Source organism: Onychomys torridus, chromosome 7, assembly GCF_903995425.1.
Source record: "Onychomys torridus chromosome 7, mOncTor1.1, whole genome shotgun sequence".
Classification (NCBI taxonomy): Eukaryota; Metazoa; Chordata; class Mammalia; order Rodentia; family Cricetidae; genus Onychomys; species Onychomys torridus.
The window spans coordinates 33,042,125-33,062,310 of NC_050449.1; the positions used below are offsets into that span (position 1 = coordinate 33,042,125).

A 20,186-nucleotide genomic window follows, 5' to 3' on the forward strand; every position below is an offset into this window, starting at 1 on the left:
TTAAACATTGCCATTTATTGAAAATGTTATCTTTTTTGTCTAATGTGTCTTTATTAAAATCCGATGTCCATTGGTGTGTTGATTTATGTCTGGGTTTTCAATTCAATTCTATAAGTCAATGTGTCTGTTTTTATGCCAACACTATATGGTTTTTATTACTATAGTTCTGTAGTACAACTTAAAATTACACATGGTGATATCTTTGGCAGGTCTTTTATTGTTCAGGATTATTTTAGCTATCCTTTTTTTTCCATAAGAAATTGAGATTTATTTTTCAATATCTATGAAGAATTGTGTTGGAATTTTGATGGTCATTGCACTGAATCTGTAGATTGATTTTGGTAATGTGGCCATTTTACCAAGTTAGTCCTATGAATCCACATACATGGTGATCCTTCCATCTTCTGACATCTTTGTCAATTTCTTTCTTCAAAGACTTGAAGTTTTTATCATACAAGTCTTTTACTTGCCTGGTTAGAGTTACACTAAAATATTTTATATTATTTGAGGCAACTGTAAAAAATGTTCCCTTGGTTTCTTTCTTGGTCCATTTACCATTTGTACATAGGAGGGCTACTAATTTTTGAGTTAATTTTGTATCCAGCTATATTGCTAAAAAGTATTTGTCACCTGTAAAAATAATTTTTAGGGTGACAAATGTATTCTACCATATTATCTGCAAATAAAGATCCTTTGACTTCTTCCCTTCCAATCTGTATCCCATTGATCTTCTTCAGTTATCTTCTTGCTTTAGCTAGAACTTCAAGTACTATAGTGTTTAGATATAGAGAATGCAGACAACTTTTCTTGTTCCTGGTTTTAGTGAAGTTGCTTTATTTATTTCCATTTATGTTGATATTGACTATAGACTTGCTGTAAACTATCTTTATTGTGTTTAGATGTATCCCATGTCTCCCAATTTTTCCCATTTATCATAAGGAGTGTCAGACTTTGTCAAAGACATTTTCTGCCTCTAATGAGATGATCATGTGGCTTTTATTTTTCAGTTTTATATGGCGGATTACATGGTTAGATTTTTATATATTAAACCATCTCTGCATCTCTGAAATGAATCCTACTTAATCATAGCAGATTTTTTAAATGTGTTCTTAGATTTGGTTTGCAAGTACATTATTGAGCATTATTATATCATGTTCATCAGAGAAATTGGTCTGTAATTTTCTTTCATTGTCAAATCTTCATATGATTTGGAAATTATAGTGACTGTGGCTTCATAAAAGAACTTGGCAGTGTTTCTTCTATTTCTAACTTGTGGAATAATTTGAGAAGTATTGGCTTAAAGTCTTTTTTATAGGTCTGGTAGAATTCTGCTCTGAAATCATCTAACCCTGGGTGTTTTGGAGAGGAGTGGGGAGACTTTTAATGACTGCTTCTATTTCCTTAGGGGTTATAGATCTATTTAAATTTATCTGATTTTGATTTAACTTTGATAAGTTGTATCAACTGAGAAAATTATCCATATATTTTAGATTTTCCAATTTTGTGGAGTATGGGTTTTTGTAGTATGACCTAAGGAGTCTTTTGATTTCTTCAGTGTCTCTTGTTATACCTCCCTTTTTATTTCTGATTTTGTTAATTTGGATAGTCTTTCTGTGTCTTTTAGCTATATCAAAGAAGGGTTTGTCTATCTTATTGATTTTCTCAAAGAGACAACTCTGTTTTATTGATTCTTTGTATTGTTCTCTTTGTTTCTATTTTACCTATTTCAGCCCTTAGTTTGATTATTTCCTACTATCTATTCTTGTTGGGTATACTTGCTTATTTTTATTCTAGAGATTTTAGGCATGTTGTTAAGTTGCTAATATGAGATCTCTCTAATTTCTTTATGTAGGTACTTGATCACTGAACTTTCCTCTTAGAACCAATTTCATTGTGTTCCATAAGTTTGGATATGTAGTACATTCATGTTCATTTAATTCTAGGAGGTCTTTAATTTCTTTATCTATGCCTTGACACAGTGTCTTTCGGTAGAGAGTTGTCCAGTTTCCATGAGTTTGTAGGGTTTCTGTTTTTCTTTTGTTGTTGATATCCAATTTTAATTGTAGTGGTCTGATAGGATGTGGGGATATCTTCCTCGTTCCCTGTATCTGCTGAGACTTGTTTTGTGTTAGATTATGTGGTCAATTTTGGAGAATATTCCATTAGGTGCAGAGTATAAGGTATATTCCTTTGTGTTTGAATGAAGTGTTCTGTAAATACCTGTTAGGTCCATTTGTTCTATAAATTCTGTCAGCTTCAGTATTTCTCTTTTTGTCTAGATGACCTGTCCATTGGTGAGAGTGGTGTACTGAAGTATCCTACTATCGGTGTGTAAGAATCAATATGTGATTTAAGCTGTAGTAGTATTTCTTTTGCAAAAGTAGATGCTCTTGCGTTTGGAGCAGAAATATCATCTTGCTGAATTTTTTCTTTGATGGGTATGTAATGTCCTTCCTTAATTCTTTTGAGTAGTTTTGGTTTCAAGTCTATTTTAATGAATATTAAAGTAGCTACGCCACCTTGCTTCTTAAGTCCATTTGCTTGGAATGTCTTTTTCAAACCCTTTCTCTAAAGTAATTTTTATCCTTGATGTTGAAGTATGTTTATTTGATGCAACTAAAGGATGTATCCTGATTTCTCATCCATTCTGTTAGTCTGTGTCTTTTTATTAGGAAATTAAAACCATTGGTATTGAGAGATATCAGTGACTAATGATTCTTTTTATCTGTTACTTTGTCGTTGTTGGTGGTGGGGTGGTAGTGGTGGTGATAGTAGTGTGTGTGTGTGTGTGTGTGTGTGTGTGTGTGTGTGTGTGTGTGTGTGTGTGTGTGTGTGTGTGTGTGTGTGTGTGTGTGTGTGTAAGTTACCCTTCTTTTGATTTTGTGGGTGTTAGGTCATTTATTTCCTGTGTTTTTATGTGTGTAGTTAATCTCCTTAGGTTGGAGTTTTCCTTCTAGGGCTAGATTTACAGATAGATATTGTTTAAATTTGACTTTATCATGGAATGTTTTATTTTCTCCATCTATGGTAACGAATACTTCTGATGGTCATAGTAGTACAGGCTGGCTAGAATCTGTGGCATCTTAGAGTTCAGGCCCTTCTCCATTTAGAAGTGAGGTGTAATTCTAATAGGTGTGCCTTTAGATGTTATTTGGCCTTTTTCTCTTACAGTTCTTAATATACTCTCTCTTTTTCTGTCCATTTAATGCTTTTATTATTATGTGGTGTGGGAAATTTCTTTCCTGGTCCAACCTATTTGGTGTTCTCTATGCTTCTTGTACTTTTATAGGCATCTCCTTCTTTAGGCTAGGACATTTTTCTTCTATGATTTTGTTGAAAACATTATCTGGGCCTTTGAGCTGGGTTTGTTCTTCTTCCTCTATATTTATTATTCTAAGGTTTAGTCTTCAGATAGTGTCCCATATTTCTTGAATGTTTTTGTCAGGATTTTTTTAGATTTGGCATTTTCTTTGACCTATGTATCCATTTCTTCTATTGTATTTTCAACGTCTGAGATTCTTTCTTCCATCTCTTGTATTCTGCTGGTCAACCTTGACTCTGTAGCTCCTGTTCAAATTCCAAGGCTTTTCATTTTCAGAATTCCATCAATTTTGGTTTTCTTTATGTATTCTATTTCTAATTTCATGTTTTGGACAGTTTTATTTATTCCCTTATACTGTTTGTTTATGTTTTCCTGGATTTCTTTAAAGGATTTATTTATTTCCTTTTAAGGACCTCTGTCTTATTCATAAAAGCTGTCTTAAGATCTTTCTCATGTGCTTCAGCTATGTTGGAATATTCCAGGTAGGATAGCTGGGCTCTAGTAGAAATATATTGTCCTCGTTGTTGTTGGTTGTGTTTTTATGCTGACCTACGTATCTGGAATTGGATAATTAAAGATCTAGTTATCAGTTTCTGGATTTGTCTTTGTTGGGTGGGTGTTTTGTTCTTTAGTTTGTGTTTCCCCTCTGTGTTTTCAGAGAGTGTGATTGCTGTAATGGTTTGTGGGATCTACAGGAGATGTGGGCAGGGGTTAAGAAAAGCCCTAGCTGGTGTTCTATTGCAGTGCTAGGGACTAGACTTGGAGATTAGGTCTGGGAGAACAGAGAGAGAGGGAAGATCTGTGGGCAGCCTATCTGGTTTTCTTGCAGGCATGGACTGAAGTCAGTAGTCAGCACTCCTCCACAGCTTCTGCATCTTTTCCTCCCTAAAGTTCCTGCACTTACTTCTCTGGATTGTAGACTATGATCATGATGTGTGGACCAAATAAGTCATTTCTCCCCAAGTTCCTTTTCATTAATGTGTTCATCACAGCACTAGACACATAACAAAACCACCAACTGAACCTAATACTGTAAAGGGATAAAATAAGTGAGGGGAGCACAAAGATGATCCAGCAGGTAAAGGCACTTCTTGCAAAGACTGCTCACCTAAATTCAGTCCTCAGATCCAAATGACATAAGGTGAGGCCCAAGTCCTGAAAGGTGTTTTCTGACTCTACATTCATACCTTGGCATACAAATAAAATGTAATAAAAATAAATAAATGAAAAAATATTGGTAGCAAAGTGGTTAAAGAAAACAAAATACCATCATGGACCTTAATTTCTAGGTACAGTCTGAAAAGTGGGTCCTTTGCAAGTTCTTCTAGAACTTTGTGTATTTACACAGATGATATCAGTCCATTACTTACAGTGGACTCTTGAGGCAGAGGAAAGAACTGGTCAATTAAAGGTGTATGAACGCACTCATGGCATACTCTTTCCCCAGCATGCTTCATTTTTATATAAATAAAAGGAGTGCAGTCTAGATTGATGACAAATGTATAAAAATATAAAAGCTAGCAATGAAGTAGTTACTATACTATTAATTATTTTTCCATTTTAAAAGTATATGTACTAAACATGTACATGACTGGTAGTACAGAAGGTTATTTTATTACCAGTACAAACAAGAAACGTATTGTTTTATGATATTTTTATTTCTATGACATCACTAGGTAATAGGAATTGTTCATTATTCAGCTACTTAGTAATTTTCTGCAACTCTACTCACGGGTGTGGTCTGGTTGTTGGTTGATAGAATTATTTTTATTCTGTGAATTACTATAGTATAATAGAGAACAAGTCAAGGCTACTTCAGATTTGATATCTCAACCCAAAAGTCTGTCCTTCTGATATATACCACTACTTAGCATATTAAAATATTGGTTGTTTTTTTTAACCTTTGTTTGCATGCTAGTAGAATCTTCAGCTTGAAATAAGTATATGGTTGTTCAAAAATTTCCCTGCCTCCATTAAACTGGTACATCCTTGTGAATGATTTCTGACCAGTTGAAGAAAGAAGTGACAAGAGATAAGAGATGAGGCAGAGACTGGGCGGGTGGAATCCCTACGGTCTGTGGAGAACACCAACAGTCAAAGAATACTTGCCCCACATAGGAAAAAAAAAAAAAAAAAAAAAAAAGGATTACCTTGATTATTGTGAAACTCTTAACACTGCACTTAATTGCTCCCTATACTCAGAGGGCTGAGGCTCTCTGAGACTTTGGATAGATTGGGGATGAGGCTCTGCAGGGACCCAGAAACCATTTAAAGTTCCACAGAAGATGATTTCATTTCCATTAAGGACATCACCCTGCTTGCCATCAGATATGCAGCACCCTCTCGGTGTGATTCTGAATGAATACCACCTGGAATCTGATGCTGCGGAATAGATGCCCAATTCTATGGGAAAAGAAAAGTGCGGGATGGCGAGCTCAGGACTACATAGAAGAAACTGGTAACAGCAGGAGGGGGAATCAGCCTTGCTTCGTTGAGTCCCTCACGATTCCTTATCCATGTAAGTGCCCACCGCTTCTCTTACTGTTTCTCTCATTTAGTGGAATAATAACTGTGGAGGCTTCCTTCTCCTGTAGAAGGATGGCCGGGCTCCTTTCCCCATGTTCTGTCTTGCATACAGTGTGTGGGAATGCAGGCCTTTATTATTCTTTGCCAGTTAATTCAACATCTGTTGGGTTCCTGTTCCAAGAGAAGTGACATGAATAAAAATTGTTTGGGTGTATTCTTTACATAGAGAAAATAATAATTATGAGAAAAGGGTATATAAAGACAGTTTCCTGACTCCCTGAAGAATGGGAACAGTTCTTGTAGTGTGGCTCACTTTCTCTCGTCTGTTCCTACAGTGTGATTTTCCTCTAAAAGTCGCATGCCAGCCTTGTTTGGTCCTGGCCAAACCCTGCTTCTCTGAATGATCCCATTGGAAGTCTCAAGTACTGCCTTCACGAGGTATCTTCTTAACATCTCTAGTACAAAGCTGCCTATAACAAGTATAATCACAGTAAATAATTGGATAGCATCTTACTGTATATCAACACTTTCCAAAACCATTATTGTGTGAAATCTTGACAGTGACATTGTGAAGCAACTATTATCAGTTAGCCAAAACCAAGCACAATGCGCTCCCTACTCTATAACAAGTACAATTATGACAATATTCCTGTGTTCACTGAGCAGTTACAATGTTAATTGCTGAACTACAGGTGTCTGGGACACAACTGAAAACTGAAAAGCAAAGGAGAATATTCTACTGGCATGGGAGAGACTTTCCTGTTTTTACCCTGTTTTTTGGCATTATTAAAAATGATCCCTGCCGGGTTGTGGTGGCACACACCTTTAATCCCAGCACTTGGGAGGCAGAGGCAGGTGGATCTCTGTGAGTTTGAGGCCAGCCTGGGCTACCAAGTGAGTTCCAGGAGAGGCGCAAAGCTACACAGGGAAACCCTGTCTCGGGGAAAAAAATAAAATCCCTTAATCATATAAACTACTGGATTATAAAATTTAGCTGGCTAGTTTGAGGTTACTACTGTGAGAAATTCTTTCAGTTTCTTTAAAGATAAGAAACTAAGTTTCAGAAAATATAAATGACTAGTTCTTAGTCCTATCAACAGAAACCAAAACTTGAAAGTGGGTTTTTAGATCTATAGACCAAGTTATATGAATTTTCCTCTGCCATTTCATTCCCCAGTACATTTGAATTTGATTTCAATCTTCTAGAGAAGCTGAATGCACCTCCATTATGGGTGAATACATAGACTGTCAATTAATTGTTTTTCTTTCAGTTTTGTTTTTGTTTTCTTTCTGTTTTATTTTTTGAGACAGGGTTTCTTTGTATAACTGCCCTGGCTGTCCTGAACTCTCTTTGTAGACAGGCTGGTCTTGAACTCACAGAGATCTCCTTTCTCTGCCTTCTGAGTGCTGGGAATAAAGACATGCACTACTATAAAATTAGTTTTTATTTTTGAGTCAATATATCTGTGATGTCTAAAAGAATAGTTAGTGATGGGTATAAAAAGGTGATATACATTAATCTTCAGGATTTAAAAAAAGCAACATTTGAAATTATAAGGGAAATTTGATTTTATTTTAAAGTTTTCATTATATTACATTTTTTTTTATTTTGTGTGTAAGTGTGCACGTGTGGTGGTACATGCCTGGCACAGCATTCCTGTGGAAGTCACATCACAATTTGAATAAGTCAGTTAATTCCTTCTACCAAAGAAAACCTGGGGATTTACTTTAGGTCCTTGGGCCTAGTGTCAATTGTCTTTATTCACTGAGCCACTTCATTGACTCTAAATTATCTTTAAATGGTGGAAACTAATCTCAGGCTGCAATGAGATAAATTTCATGAGCTATATCTCATAGATTTCCTTGTTGGGAATTTTAATGTTTCTGGAAATCAGATTCATGCTGCTTTAGAGGCTTCAGCACTGAGAGTCATGCCATGGCTCCCACTGCACACCACCGATCACATGTACCACATGGTTCATATTTGCACTCTGTTTTGAGTGGTTTGGAAGAGAGCTTACATATGGACAGTAAATGTTTCAGTTAACCCTTAAGTCATGGGTTTCAACCTTTTCCATTGTATATGTTAGTTTTCACCTTTAAAAATGCTAAGTATTCTTAATGGGGATTCAAGAACACATTATAAAGATTTTTCCTTATTCTGAGTTATTTAGAGTTAATGATGTTCACAGGAATATCAAGCCATGCATTGTAAGAGTGCCCTTGTTTGATGTCTTTGTCTTTTATTGTTAAAAATAGAACTTAAATTCTTTCAGATGGTAGGCAAGAGCTTTTGCTCTGAGCTATAACCCAGCCCCACAAGAGCATTTCTACTCACCTAGATTGAGGGAGTAAATAGCTTTTGCTAAGCGTCTTCAGATCTGGTTTGTTCTAATAATGGGGGTGGGGAGCAGTGTACTACTATACTTCTTTCAGAGATTAGAAACTGGAGGCATATAAAAGGCACAAATTCAGGTAAACAAGAGCCAACCCAGACAAAAATCTTAAAAACCTTGTGTTTTTTTTTTTAAATCTCTATTCTTTATGGTCTCCTTTCTCAGAAGCTAGCAATAGAATTTTCTATCATTCTTAAAGTTATTTCATGAATATTGTGATACTTAAACTTCACAGCATTCCCAGGATAAGGAATATTTTTTTCCAGAGCTGAGGCCTGAACCCAGTGCTCTACCACGGAACTAAATCCCCAACCCCGGGTATTTTATGAGTTTATCAATAATGAGCATTTAGTGAGGAACTGATGTACTAACCACAATAATAGTAACAATCCACAGTTTTAAATTTGGTTCTTCAACCAATTCATATTGATTTCTGACTGCAAAAACTATGACTTTAATTTATTCCTTAAGTTTTCACAGTTTAAAGGTCATGTATCCCACCCAAGTTTTCTGTGCCACATATTTGGATGTGCTTGCCTAGGAATATGTTCGAATACTGAAGACTTAAATGGCAGTTATTCGGTGTGCACTCATTCCCATTAACCTCAGTTTTACAGTTGCTCAGAAACCTTCTGGGAGGCTTTGCGGAGAGGTTCATGGCATGAGAGCCACCCAGGGGTCATGGTGACCTTGCTCTCACAGTAGGTGAAGTGCCATCAGAAAGAGAGGGTAATAGGAAACAAAAAGGAAGAAAAAGACTTCCTTCCAATGAAAAGTATCAAAGGACCGACCATAGACTGAAGGAACTTGATGGGATGAACTGTCTATGGACAGTATCAAATGGGAATATGGAAATAATCCAATTGAACTGATGAATTATGTATATTACATTAGTTATCCCATGACTAAGACACGTGACATAAACCCAGTATCTACGATTATACACATCATGGTATATAATTCTGTACTAATTTAGGTAGTTTTGTGCTACATATTGCACATTGTCACAGAAAATACCCAACAACCAAAACTTTCCCATTTTTCCTTTGAACAAAGAACTCCATTTTTTTTTTTTTTGCTTAATTCTTTCTTCCAACTTATCATATGCATTTTTTCTTTGGGAACTTGATAATCAGTTATCAGTAATTATGAAGTTCTCACTGAGTGAATATATATATATATATATATATATATATATATATATATGTACATATATGTATGTGTGTGTGTCATATATGTCTTATTTCATTACATAAGCTTCATTTACTATGCTTAATGCTGCAGCCCCAAGGACTAATCACTCTCTAGGAAATTGACTCAATTCCATCTGAAGTTCTTCTGTATAGATGGAAAGAATTGGTTTAATCTTCCAATATTTAGAAGGCAAATGCACCAATCAGTAACAATAAAAAAATGATTAGACAAATTGACCATAAATCAAAGTTAGTAATTGGGATAGTTATAATTAGACAGTTTTCATACACTTGGTTAAGTCCAAACTACAGATCATAGAAGTAAAGCTGTTGATGGAAATATCACATGTGCTTGCATGATTCACAAGGACCTTTGCATGAGAGTACTGTGACAGACAACCACCACAAAACTCTAGAAGAGCTGACTGATTCTCAGCAGCTTACTTCCCTTCTTTGATTCATAGACAACAACACAGAGCTGAATAGTGTTTGCCAGGAGCAGGATCAGGGGAAAATCATAATCTTATGCTCTGACAAAGCTGTGATGCTCAAGTCCGTGTTTGATAAATGTATGGGATGTTTGATGAGTGCTTTGAATAATTCTGCAAATGCTTTGAAAAATAATCAGAAACTTGTGCTTTCAGGTCATTTTGTTAAGCATCATTCATATTATGCAGATGGTTAAGGATATGTAGTATGTTTTTCTGTTTAGAAATGTGAAGGATTTTCTGAGGCAATACTTAGGTGGCAATGTTAAATTTTACTTAGCTTTGCATTAATAATTAGTAATGAATATAGTGTCTCCAAATATGGAAACATAAATAATTTTATTAATGCCAAAGTATTTCTAGAAAAATATCTAATATTCAATTTCAACATCATCTGTAATGATTAGAAGTGTCTAATAAAACTAACATTCAAATTTAATCTTCTTTTAAAACAATTCAAATTGGTGTGTGGGGGGGTGTCAGTTTGTCTGTGTGTAATCTCCCTTTTGAAGCATGCAGAGATAGAACTAAGTCATAGGGATAGAGAGGATGACATTTTCCTGCAGTAGTGAACTAATTGGCTAATGGGCTTTCTCTACATTGAATCTCTTTGAAAAGCCTATTTGATGCTTTTTCCTTTGGTTAACACTGTTCCCAATGTGAGAACATTTACTGCCTCCAGATTCTGCAGGTAGTCCTCATCAAGAAGACCCTAACCAGATGTGCCCTTGCTACATACACTCTTACAGAAATATGGATTAATCAAGCACTTACTGTGCATGATGTATCAAGTCTTGGATACTGTTGGATATAATTGTTTCATAACCATGATAGACCATGAGATGAATTTTAGATTTTACCAAAAATGATGATTGATTTATTAGTGTTGCATTTATTATAATTGCTTTATTTCCTTGTTTTTGTGTTTAGTTGAAAATTATTTCTACCAAGATTACTTTTGAAGATAATGAGGAATTACACACTACTCAATGAATTTATCCTACTGGGAATACCCCAGACACAAGGACTGGAGACTCTACTCTTTGTCGTGTTCTTATTCATCTACTTCTTCACCCTGCTTGGAAACTTGCTCATCTTTATAGCAATAGTTTCTTCACCTACCCTTCACACCCCTATGTATTTCTTCTTGGGAATTCTATCCATTTCTGGCATGCTGTTCCCATCAGTAACCTGTCCCAAGATGCTGCTTTATCTCTCTGGTCAGAGCCCAGCCATCTCTTACAAAGGCTGTGCTGCCCAGCTCTTCTTCTACCACTTTCTGGGTTCTACTGAAGGATGCCTCTATTCTGTGATGGCCTATGATCGCTATGTTGCCATTTGTCACCCACTGAGATACATGCTCATCATGAAACCTGGAGTGTGCCTGAGTTTGGTAACAATAGCTTTTTCAGTGGGGTGTCTTCATGCTACAATCCTGACCTCTTTTACCTTTCAATTAGTCTACTGTGCATTCAATCAAGTGGACTATTTCTTCTGTGACCTTCCTGCACTTTTACCCCTGGCTTGCACTGATAGCAGACTGGCTCAGAAGGTGGGTTCCATTAATGTTGGCTTTCTGGCTCTGATGCTTCTCTTCAGTGTTTGTGTCTCTTATGCACACATTGGGATTGCCATTCTGAGAATCCGTTCAGCAGAGGGCAGGCAGAAAGCATTCTCCACCTGCAGTGCCCACCTCACTGCCATCCTCTGTGCCTATGGGCCTGTAATCATCATCTACCTGCAGCGCACACCAAACCCTCTGCTTGGTGCTGTGGTGCAAATATTAAATAATATTGTCTCACCTATGCTGAACTCTTTAATCTATTCACTGAGGAACAAGGAAGTGAAGAGGTCCCTGAGGAGAGTTTTCCAAAGTGTCATGCTTACTGTTCAGAAATGAATTGTGGACATAATAATGATATTTAAAACTTTGTTTCTTAGCTTCCTCCACCAGCAAATGGGGATAAGTACAGAGACCCACAGCCAGACATTATGCTAAGAGCGAAAGACTTGAAATACTCAGCTCTAAACAGGATGTCTCCATCAAACCCCTCACCTAGGGCTCAGGAACCCTAAGGAACAAGAGACAAAAAGACTGTTAAGAGCCATTGGGAATGAACAACACCAAAGAAACAAGGCCCTATAAATCAACATAAGCAAAGCTCATATGAGCTCACAGAGACTGAAGCAGAAAGCGTAGGGCCCAAATGGGTCTGTACCAGGTCTTTTGTGTGTAGTATGCCTTCCATTTTAGCATGTTCCTGGAATTCCTGTGTGTGAACTAGTGGGCCTCTGTTTCATGTGCCTTGTATTGGGCTCTTTTCTTTGTGTTTGTATGTTTTGTCTAATTTCAAAGTACTATTTGTTGTTTTATTGTATTACATTTTATTAATAAAAAAAGAAATGACCTAACCATTTTGCTACAGTGAGATAGTATAAGGTCAAACAATCTGCCTCAAATTACATTAAACTCCCTGTAAACTTAAATTCAATTTGTCTTTTAGATTGGTTTGTTGTTTTTAATAGATATATAGTAGTTTTATTTTTCACTCCTGAATATAAACCCCTTAAGGAAAATAATAATCAAAACATGTAGAGGTATTAAAGGACAACACAATCTCAAAAGAGCCTTTCTTCCAATAAAGCTTTGTCCCTTCCTATAAATCTTCAATTCCCTGATCTTTAAATAAAGAAATGAATAAATAAAATAAACACAGGATAAAATATCTGAATGCATGTTGTATGTCTATAATACTTTCAATGTTCTTCTGCCTCTACAACCCCTCCTAAGAAACTCTATAACCAACTACAGAGGCAAATAGGCCTGAAATCTGAGCAAGAAATCCAAGGAGCAATGTAACCAACAGAAAGATTTCCTATATCTATAATGTTCAGCCCACACATATCTCCTGGTTGAGACAGATTGGAGACAGCTGTGACCTTATTCATCCCTTCCCAGTGTCAAATCAGTCTCATTTCACACTTCTGCTTTACTTAGAATGGGATTACTTTCTCTTTCTGCTCCCAAGCACTTCAGTTCCCTATTTCACAAAAAGAATGTGAGATGTTTATAAGGCATGATATTTATAAGGCATCACTGTAATGCCCTCTTCATGACTGTCTTCTCCATATATGTACACATCAGTCCTTAAAACAAATCTTTACCACTTCTATATGAGAGTTCCCAGTATTAGAAACCTCAAATGACAGATACAGAATCTCACATGAATTAGCATCATGGCCTCAAACATATCTAGTTAGCTAAGAGACTCCTGTTCCTAATTGCCCACCCCTCCTGGAGCTGCCCTTCATGACCTCTGTGGTCACTTAACACACTTCATCATCTTGCAAGACAACTCATAATATTAATAAATTGTTCAGGAAGCAACTGATAATAAGTGCTATGAATAGGTCTTTGATGTACACTGACCTCACTGCTAACTCTATTTTAATCTCTCCATTTCTCCACCTGTAGTAAGAGCAGTTAATATCTGATCCCTGCAGCCATCTATTGATGGCTGAACCTGGTCTGGGCCCAAGTTCAATGCTTCCTTTCTTCATACTGTGTTAACAGCTTGACACTGTCACAACCAGGAATCACAGGGGTTTTGTTTGTTTGTTTTCTTGTTTTTTGTTTACAGAGCATGGATGATTCTATTACAGTGTGGACCACAATTGGTGTTTTCATAGCATGGATGATGCTGTTAAAACATGTACTACAATTGATGTTTTCAGAGGATGGCACTTTAAGATTTCACCTAGTTTTGACATCTTTGAATATCAATTCCTCCATGATGGTGATGTCATCTCAACTCTGAAATTTCTTAGCCTCTAGCTAAAACTATTTTGGGGAGGATAGCCTTCAGGCTCTCCACAAATGAGACCAGTGTTATAATGGTGGCTTTTTAGGAATTTTCAGTTGACTACAACAGATGTGCTCAATGTCTACTAGCTGGCCATCTCTTAGGGCAAGCAGCTGCTCTGGTGGGCACTCAAGTGCCTTTTTCATGAAGTATCAGTGTACCACTGACTCAGTGATTTCTGCATTGTCAGCCAAGCAAATCCATCACTGTACTTCCATGTAGTACCTAAAAAGTTTTCAGATGACAATCACTTTAGTCTCTAGATGTTTCTCTAGCTATTCCTTATCAAGAATCCATGGAGGAATGTCACAGAAGAGTTCCTAGTGTTTTAAGATGGCATGCAGAGCAGCATTCTCAAGGTGTGTTGGCATACATTGGGATACTGGAAGAAAAAGGACTAGTGTTGAGAAATAGTAATATTTGATGCATTTATTTCATTATGTCTATGTACTGCATCTCACTGCAGATCACCATTGAATGTCTTTTCCCTAAGTATGTACTTTTTAGTGGCAAAAATTTCATCTTTGAATTAGAACAGATAGATTGTGGAGAAACTAAAATCCTGCCTCAATCCATGCCAAAAAGAGTGAACATGATATTAACCAAATCAGCATTGATGCAGTTCCTGGCTGAGTTCCATGTGCATTGTTTCAAAATGATTTGCAAAGGACCACTTCTACTGGAAATATTTCCAAGTTTATTGCTTCTCCACAATCATCTGATTAAAACTGAAAACCACATTATGCTTCTAGAACTAGACATGCCCCTTTTCATAGTCCTTTTGTACAGTGGCCTTGTACATAGTCATAACGATGTCACTCAGGTACTTCTGGCGGATCTCCACAATCATGGAATACTGGTTATCACTGACCCAGCTCCTAGTTAACAGATTCAGTTCCAAGAAGTCATAGAAGCTCTCGTTCCTGCACATCATTGCCTGCTCTGGCCCTGAGGTTGCCTTCTTAAGCCTATCTCTTAGATAGCCCACCAATTGCCCCATCATACCATTTAAGAGAAAGCCTGCTCAGCCATTGTGGAAATATCCTAATTTTCAGTTGTTAGATTCTTCAACTGGTTCTACCTATAAACCTTGTCTGACAAGACTGCAAATAAAAATCATTTTCCATGATTTTTCAGATTTTATTTATACAGAGCGATATCCACTGGAGGTGTGTTTATTGGGTTACACACATATTTTTCTGATATTATTTTCATCTGTGATTTTTTAAAATTAATCATTTATCCTGAACTCTAGATCTATGAGCTTAATAAATGTCTTCCCTTTAAATACTCAATGCCTGGAATTTTATTATAGCATTGAAAAGTGGATAAAGTTACCTTTCAAATTATGATTGATTGAATATGTTAGGCTACATCTTACCAAGTTACCCATGAAAAACTTGACTAGCATCTTCACTCAAGAAGGATTAAATTTGTGAACTTACTCACCCAGACTCCCAAGAAACTGAAAATAGAGGCTCTGACATTCAGGCCCAACTCCTAAATTCTTTAAGCATGTTGAGTTCCTTCCCATCATGCAGAGTGTACATGCCAATGCCTCAGTTGGGAAATTGCTTTGTCCTTCCCTACCCCATCTGCTGATTCACATTACAGGTACCAGCTAAGAGAACATTTTCTGAGAAAGCACTTCTCTCGCCTTCAGAGAAACCTACCTCACGATATGGGGCAGTATGTGACAAATAGAATTTCAGAATTATCAGCTTTGAAAATCTTTAGTCACAGGTTAAGTATGTGAGAAAAATATTGAGGTTTCAAATGAACATTTTTGAACAGTATTAGCCCTTAAGAATATTCACAAAATACATTGAAATACTCCCCCCTACACCACCACATAATTAAAGCAAGTAGTTAATGAGATGTTTTTTCAATAAGACTCCTTCCTCTGGGGATTGATACCCAAAGGATGATCGCTATTATTTAAAATCTCTTGTCTTGTGAATTATTGCAGTTCCTGGAACTTAACAGGAAATTGCTGCCAGGGAGCTGAAGCACACTTAGATGTATGGAATTCTACTGGAAACTGATTAAAATGAGGAGGAGGCATTATCAGTTCCAACTTACAGACTGAAGGATGGTGAGGCTCCTTTCCTTCTGCGGGAGGTATACAGGAAAAGAGTGCTCAACAACACCATCCATCACACGAGGCTTCCTAGTGGCTCAGTAAGTGCCCAAAAGTCTCTTTCACCTTTATCAGAATGCTCAGTTGCCCAGTCCCTAGGGACATGACATGTTGGGGTCAGGGAGTGCAGAGTTTTAAGCAATAGATTTTCTGAGTTAGCCTGTAATTTAAGGACTATACTGTATTAAAACAATTAAAATATGTCAGAAAATTTCAAAATATAAAAACTTGAAACGAGTGCTTTCTATGCCCACCCCTTATCTTTAACACAGTATGGTTCCAGAATTAGACTTTGCAGCCTGAGGTAGTGGCAACAGTAGCTTTTCTGTTCCAAGTGGAATGTCAAGGTCTTTGTTTGGGTAGCCACTCTTTATTGTCACTCATGACTCAATAATCATGAATGGAGAGTTAAAGGAAGTTGACGTAGGATGATACATTTTTATGTTCAGAGATTAAACTATGAGACTGAATGCAATCTTTCTTTGTTAACAGCAGGAAAACTGCATACCTTTTTAAATATCTGTGACTTTATTGTTTGCAGTGTGATCCTTGTGCATCCTGTTCCTTCCATACATTTGATCAATAAAGTGCATTTGAGGTTGTCTTCTTGAACTCCACACCCTTAGTTTAATTTTTGTGAGATATGTGACAAATGTCCTTTACAAATGTAACACAATGTGATTAGTGAGGTTTAGAAATGAGTCCCTGTCTCCCTCTCTATCTGTCTCTGTCTGTCTCTCTCTCTCTCTGTATGTTCATATATGTGCACATGAGATGTGTATATATTATGTGTTTAATAGAGAATGAAGAGATAGAGTAGACACAGCTCTGCTCTCATACAAGATGTGTCTATAGAGCCTTCAGTCGCTGTGTTATTTTCAATGTTTCTGCTTACAAGGCACTGGATAATCCAATGTACAATCACACATCCTCATTATTTGCCAGAAGAGATAGCAAGCATTCATGCTGCCAACTAAGAAAAACTTAGTGTAACTCATTAAGCTTACAATTCAGTGGTGTTCACACTTTAAACTTGTGAGATCTATTCTTTGCTGTTGTCATTTTGTAATAAATACTGTAGGTTTGATCCTCATTTACCTCAGTCCTAGAACATGGTTGCTAATATTATTTTAAAAACATAACTGTGCATTAATTAAATTTGTTTTTGGACAGTTTCATATCAGTATATAATATATTCCGATTATTCTCACTCCCCATTCTTCTTATCCCTCCCTTACCCTGTTTCTTCTCCACCCTCCCTACAAGTCCATTTCTGGAGTTTTTTTGTTCATTTTAGAATCACAGTAGAGCATCTGGAATGATAGAATAAGATCATTTATATGAATTTGAGAGCAGAGGAGAGTAACCTTGGAAGTTAATTTCTGGATAGGATTGTTAAGACACTTTCTACAATTGCCCTGTAAGTTATCTTCGGGCTGAGATTTTAAAGCAGCATTATCTGCAATTAGGGGGCTAACTACACAAAGATACCCCATCAGCAGGAAAGGCAATTCTGTCTAGAACATCTCTCTATTAATACCAGTATCTTTTTCTCTTCCACCTTGGTAAATTAAACTCATCTCATCCACATACATAATAAATTTTACATCTTTCCACAGACCTCCAGAAGCTGATTCTTCCATAAACATGACAAATCACACCATGGTGACAGAATTCACCCTGCTGGGCATCCCTGAGACAGCAGGCCTGGAGAAGGTCCTGCTCTTCCTCTTCTCAGCACTGTATGCCGGTGCCCTTCTGGGAAACTTGCTCATTCTTACTGCAGTCATCTCCTCCCAGCGACTCCACACACCCATGTACTTTTTCTTGGGAAACCTCTCCATCTTTGACTTGGGTTTCTGTTCCACAACAGCTCCAAAGATGTTGTCATATCTTGCAGGACAGAGTAGAGGGATCTCTTTCCAGGGTTGTGTTGTACAACACTTCTTCTATCATTGTCTGGGTTGCACATTGTGCTTCCTGTACACAGTGATGGCCTATGACCGCTTTGTTGCCATTTGCTTCCCTTTGAGATACACAGTCATCATGAACCACAGAGTGTGCTGTGTCTTGGCCACAGGGACCTGGATGAGTGGCTGTGTGCACTCCATTATCCTAACTTCCCTCACTTTCCAATTGCCCTACTGTGGCCCCAGGGAGGTGGGTTATTACTTCTGTGACATGCCTGCAGTGTTACTCCTGGCCTGTGAGGACCCCTCTCTAGCACAGAGGGTAGGCTTTACAAATGTTGGTCTTTTATCTCTCATTTGTCTTTTTCTCATTGTTGTGTCCTACACTCGCATTGGCATCTCCATCTTAAAAATCCGCTCAACAGAAGGCAGGAGGAAAGCCTTCTCCACCTGCAGTGCCCACCTCACTGCCATTGTCTGTGTTTACGGACCAGTCATCATCATCTACCTGCAGCCCAATCCCAGCCCATTGCTTAGTGCAATCATTCAGATTTTGAACAATCTTGTGACACCCACACTCAACCCAATGATCTACAGCCTGAGGAATAAGGAAGTAAAAGTGGCCCTCAGGCATATATTTTTCAGGAGGTGTTTCAGTCTTGAAAATGAATGAAAACATCTAAATTTTTGCTGGATAAAGTTTTATTCACCATTTAATAGGACAGATTTGAATCTCCAACTTATAAGACAAATTGGCATCCATAACATCCAAGTCATATTCAAATGAAATATATATTACACAAATTTACCACTTCCTTCATTGTTTGAAGATACATATTTGTTTTGTATCTCCTTGTGTTTTATAATGAAATATAAGTGACAAGGTCTCTTAGCAGATGCAGTGTTGATTTTGTGTGTGTGTGTGTGTGTGTGTGTGTGTGTGTGTGTGTGTGTGTGATGGATTTCTTTGTATAGCCTTGGCTGTTCTATATCTGTAGACCAACCTGCCCTCAAAGGTATAGACAACCACCTGCCTCTGTTTCCCAAGGGCTGGGACCAACTGGCCTTCCTGTGTTGATGTTGTGTTGTGTGGATTCTCTCCTAGCACTACTATTCCCCAAGCATTTATTAGTCTTCTAAATCTTTAAATGTGATCCCTCACAATGTAGCTGTATGTATCTTACATGTGCCCAGAACATTTACTGGTAATTTTATCTCTAGAGAATAATCCAGTGCAGCGTCTATTTCTATAACTAAATGCTAACAGCTCATGTATGCACCCTGATGGGCATATTGTAGTCATGATAAAGATGATATACTATTTTAGAATTCTGGCACACCACAGTACAGCATATAGCCTCAGTTAAGTTACAGTAGTGGTTGCATGGCTGTGAGTTCAGGATGGCTTGCATTGCCTTACCTTGTGAAAGAGCATTACACTGCATCTCATTGCCTTATGGGCAGATCAAAATTCAGACTGTGAAATGCAGTTTCTATTGACTCTATACCACTGTTTACATTGTCATGAAAGCAAACATACTAAGCAGAATGGTTGTGAATGGGGGATCATACACAGCAGAGTTACCAAATAATGAAGTCCAAACTTCATCAACCACACTTAACTTACTAATGAGTTTCTACTGAGGACTACTTCTCTCCTGAAGGGCTCACTTCAATTCTTTCTGTCAACACAGCATTCTAACAAACTTAGTGAAGCTAAGCCCACCTTGTTGAGCTGTGAGCCTGACTTAGGAGAGGAAGTGGTCATAAGAGGACAAAATCTGTCATTCAGAGAGAAACAATTCCTTTTCAGAGATGAAAAATACATCAAATGATGAAGTTCATCTTGGACTAGAGAGCATTTATTTCCCCCACCAAGTCTGAAGCACTAATTGTAATTGCATGTGAGTATCTACAAATTTTGGACTGTTGGGAAAATGAGAGTATGGATAGAGGAATAGATGTCAAATGGTAAAGAATAAAGGGAGAGAAGAATGCTATTGCTTTTCCACTTGACATATAATCCTTGTTAACAATCAAATAAAAACTATTTCTCTTACACTTGCCTGGTACCAGCCAGAGACAAATAGTGGATCAAATAATAGAAAAGAATATTGGTCAAGTGAATAACAAGATTTTTCAGTTTTAAGTATGTAGGAGACAAGGGATAAAATCAGGGTAAATTACAGAAATACCAGCAACACTGTCCAAGATAGAGGTTTCTGGGTTCCAGGATATAAACCTGCATTGAGTGCAGAGCTATTCAGATAATATGAGAATGAGTAGGTTCATTTTAGACCCTTTGAACCACTGTTAATTTTTGTCCTACTGACACTATTTAGTGGCAA

General features: G+C 37.2%; 2 protein-coding genes across 2 annotated transcripts; both read left to right on the forward strand.

Annotated features, from left to right (window-relative positions):
- Window positions 1–10,892: 10,892 nt before the first annotated feature.
- Window positions 10,893–11,825, forward strand: LOC118587486 (olfactory receptor 148). Its single transcript, XM_036193498.1, has one exon. It carries the CDS (start codon window positions 10,893–10,895, stop codon window positions 11,823–11,825), a length of 933 nt encoding a protein of 310 aa, XP_036049391.1.
- A 5,747-nt stretch (window positions 11,826–17,572) lies between these two features.
- LOC118587487 (putative olfactory receptor 10D4) lies at window positions 17,573–18,515 on the forward strand. The gene has a single exon (XM_036193499.1). It carries the CDS (start codon window positions 17,576–17,578, stop codon window positions 18,509–18,511), a length of 936 nt encoding a protein of 311 aa, XP_036049392.1. The 5' UTR covers window positions 17,573–17,575; the 3' UTR covers window positions 18,512–18,515.
- Window positions 18,516–20,186: the final 1,671 nt, after the last annotated feature.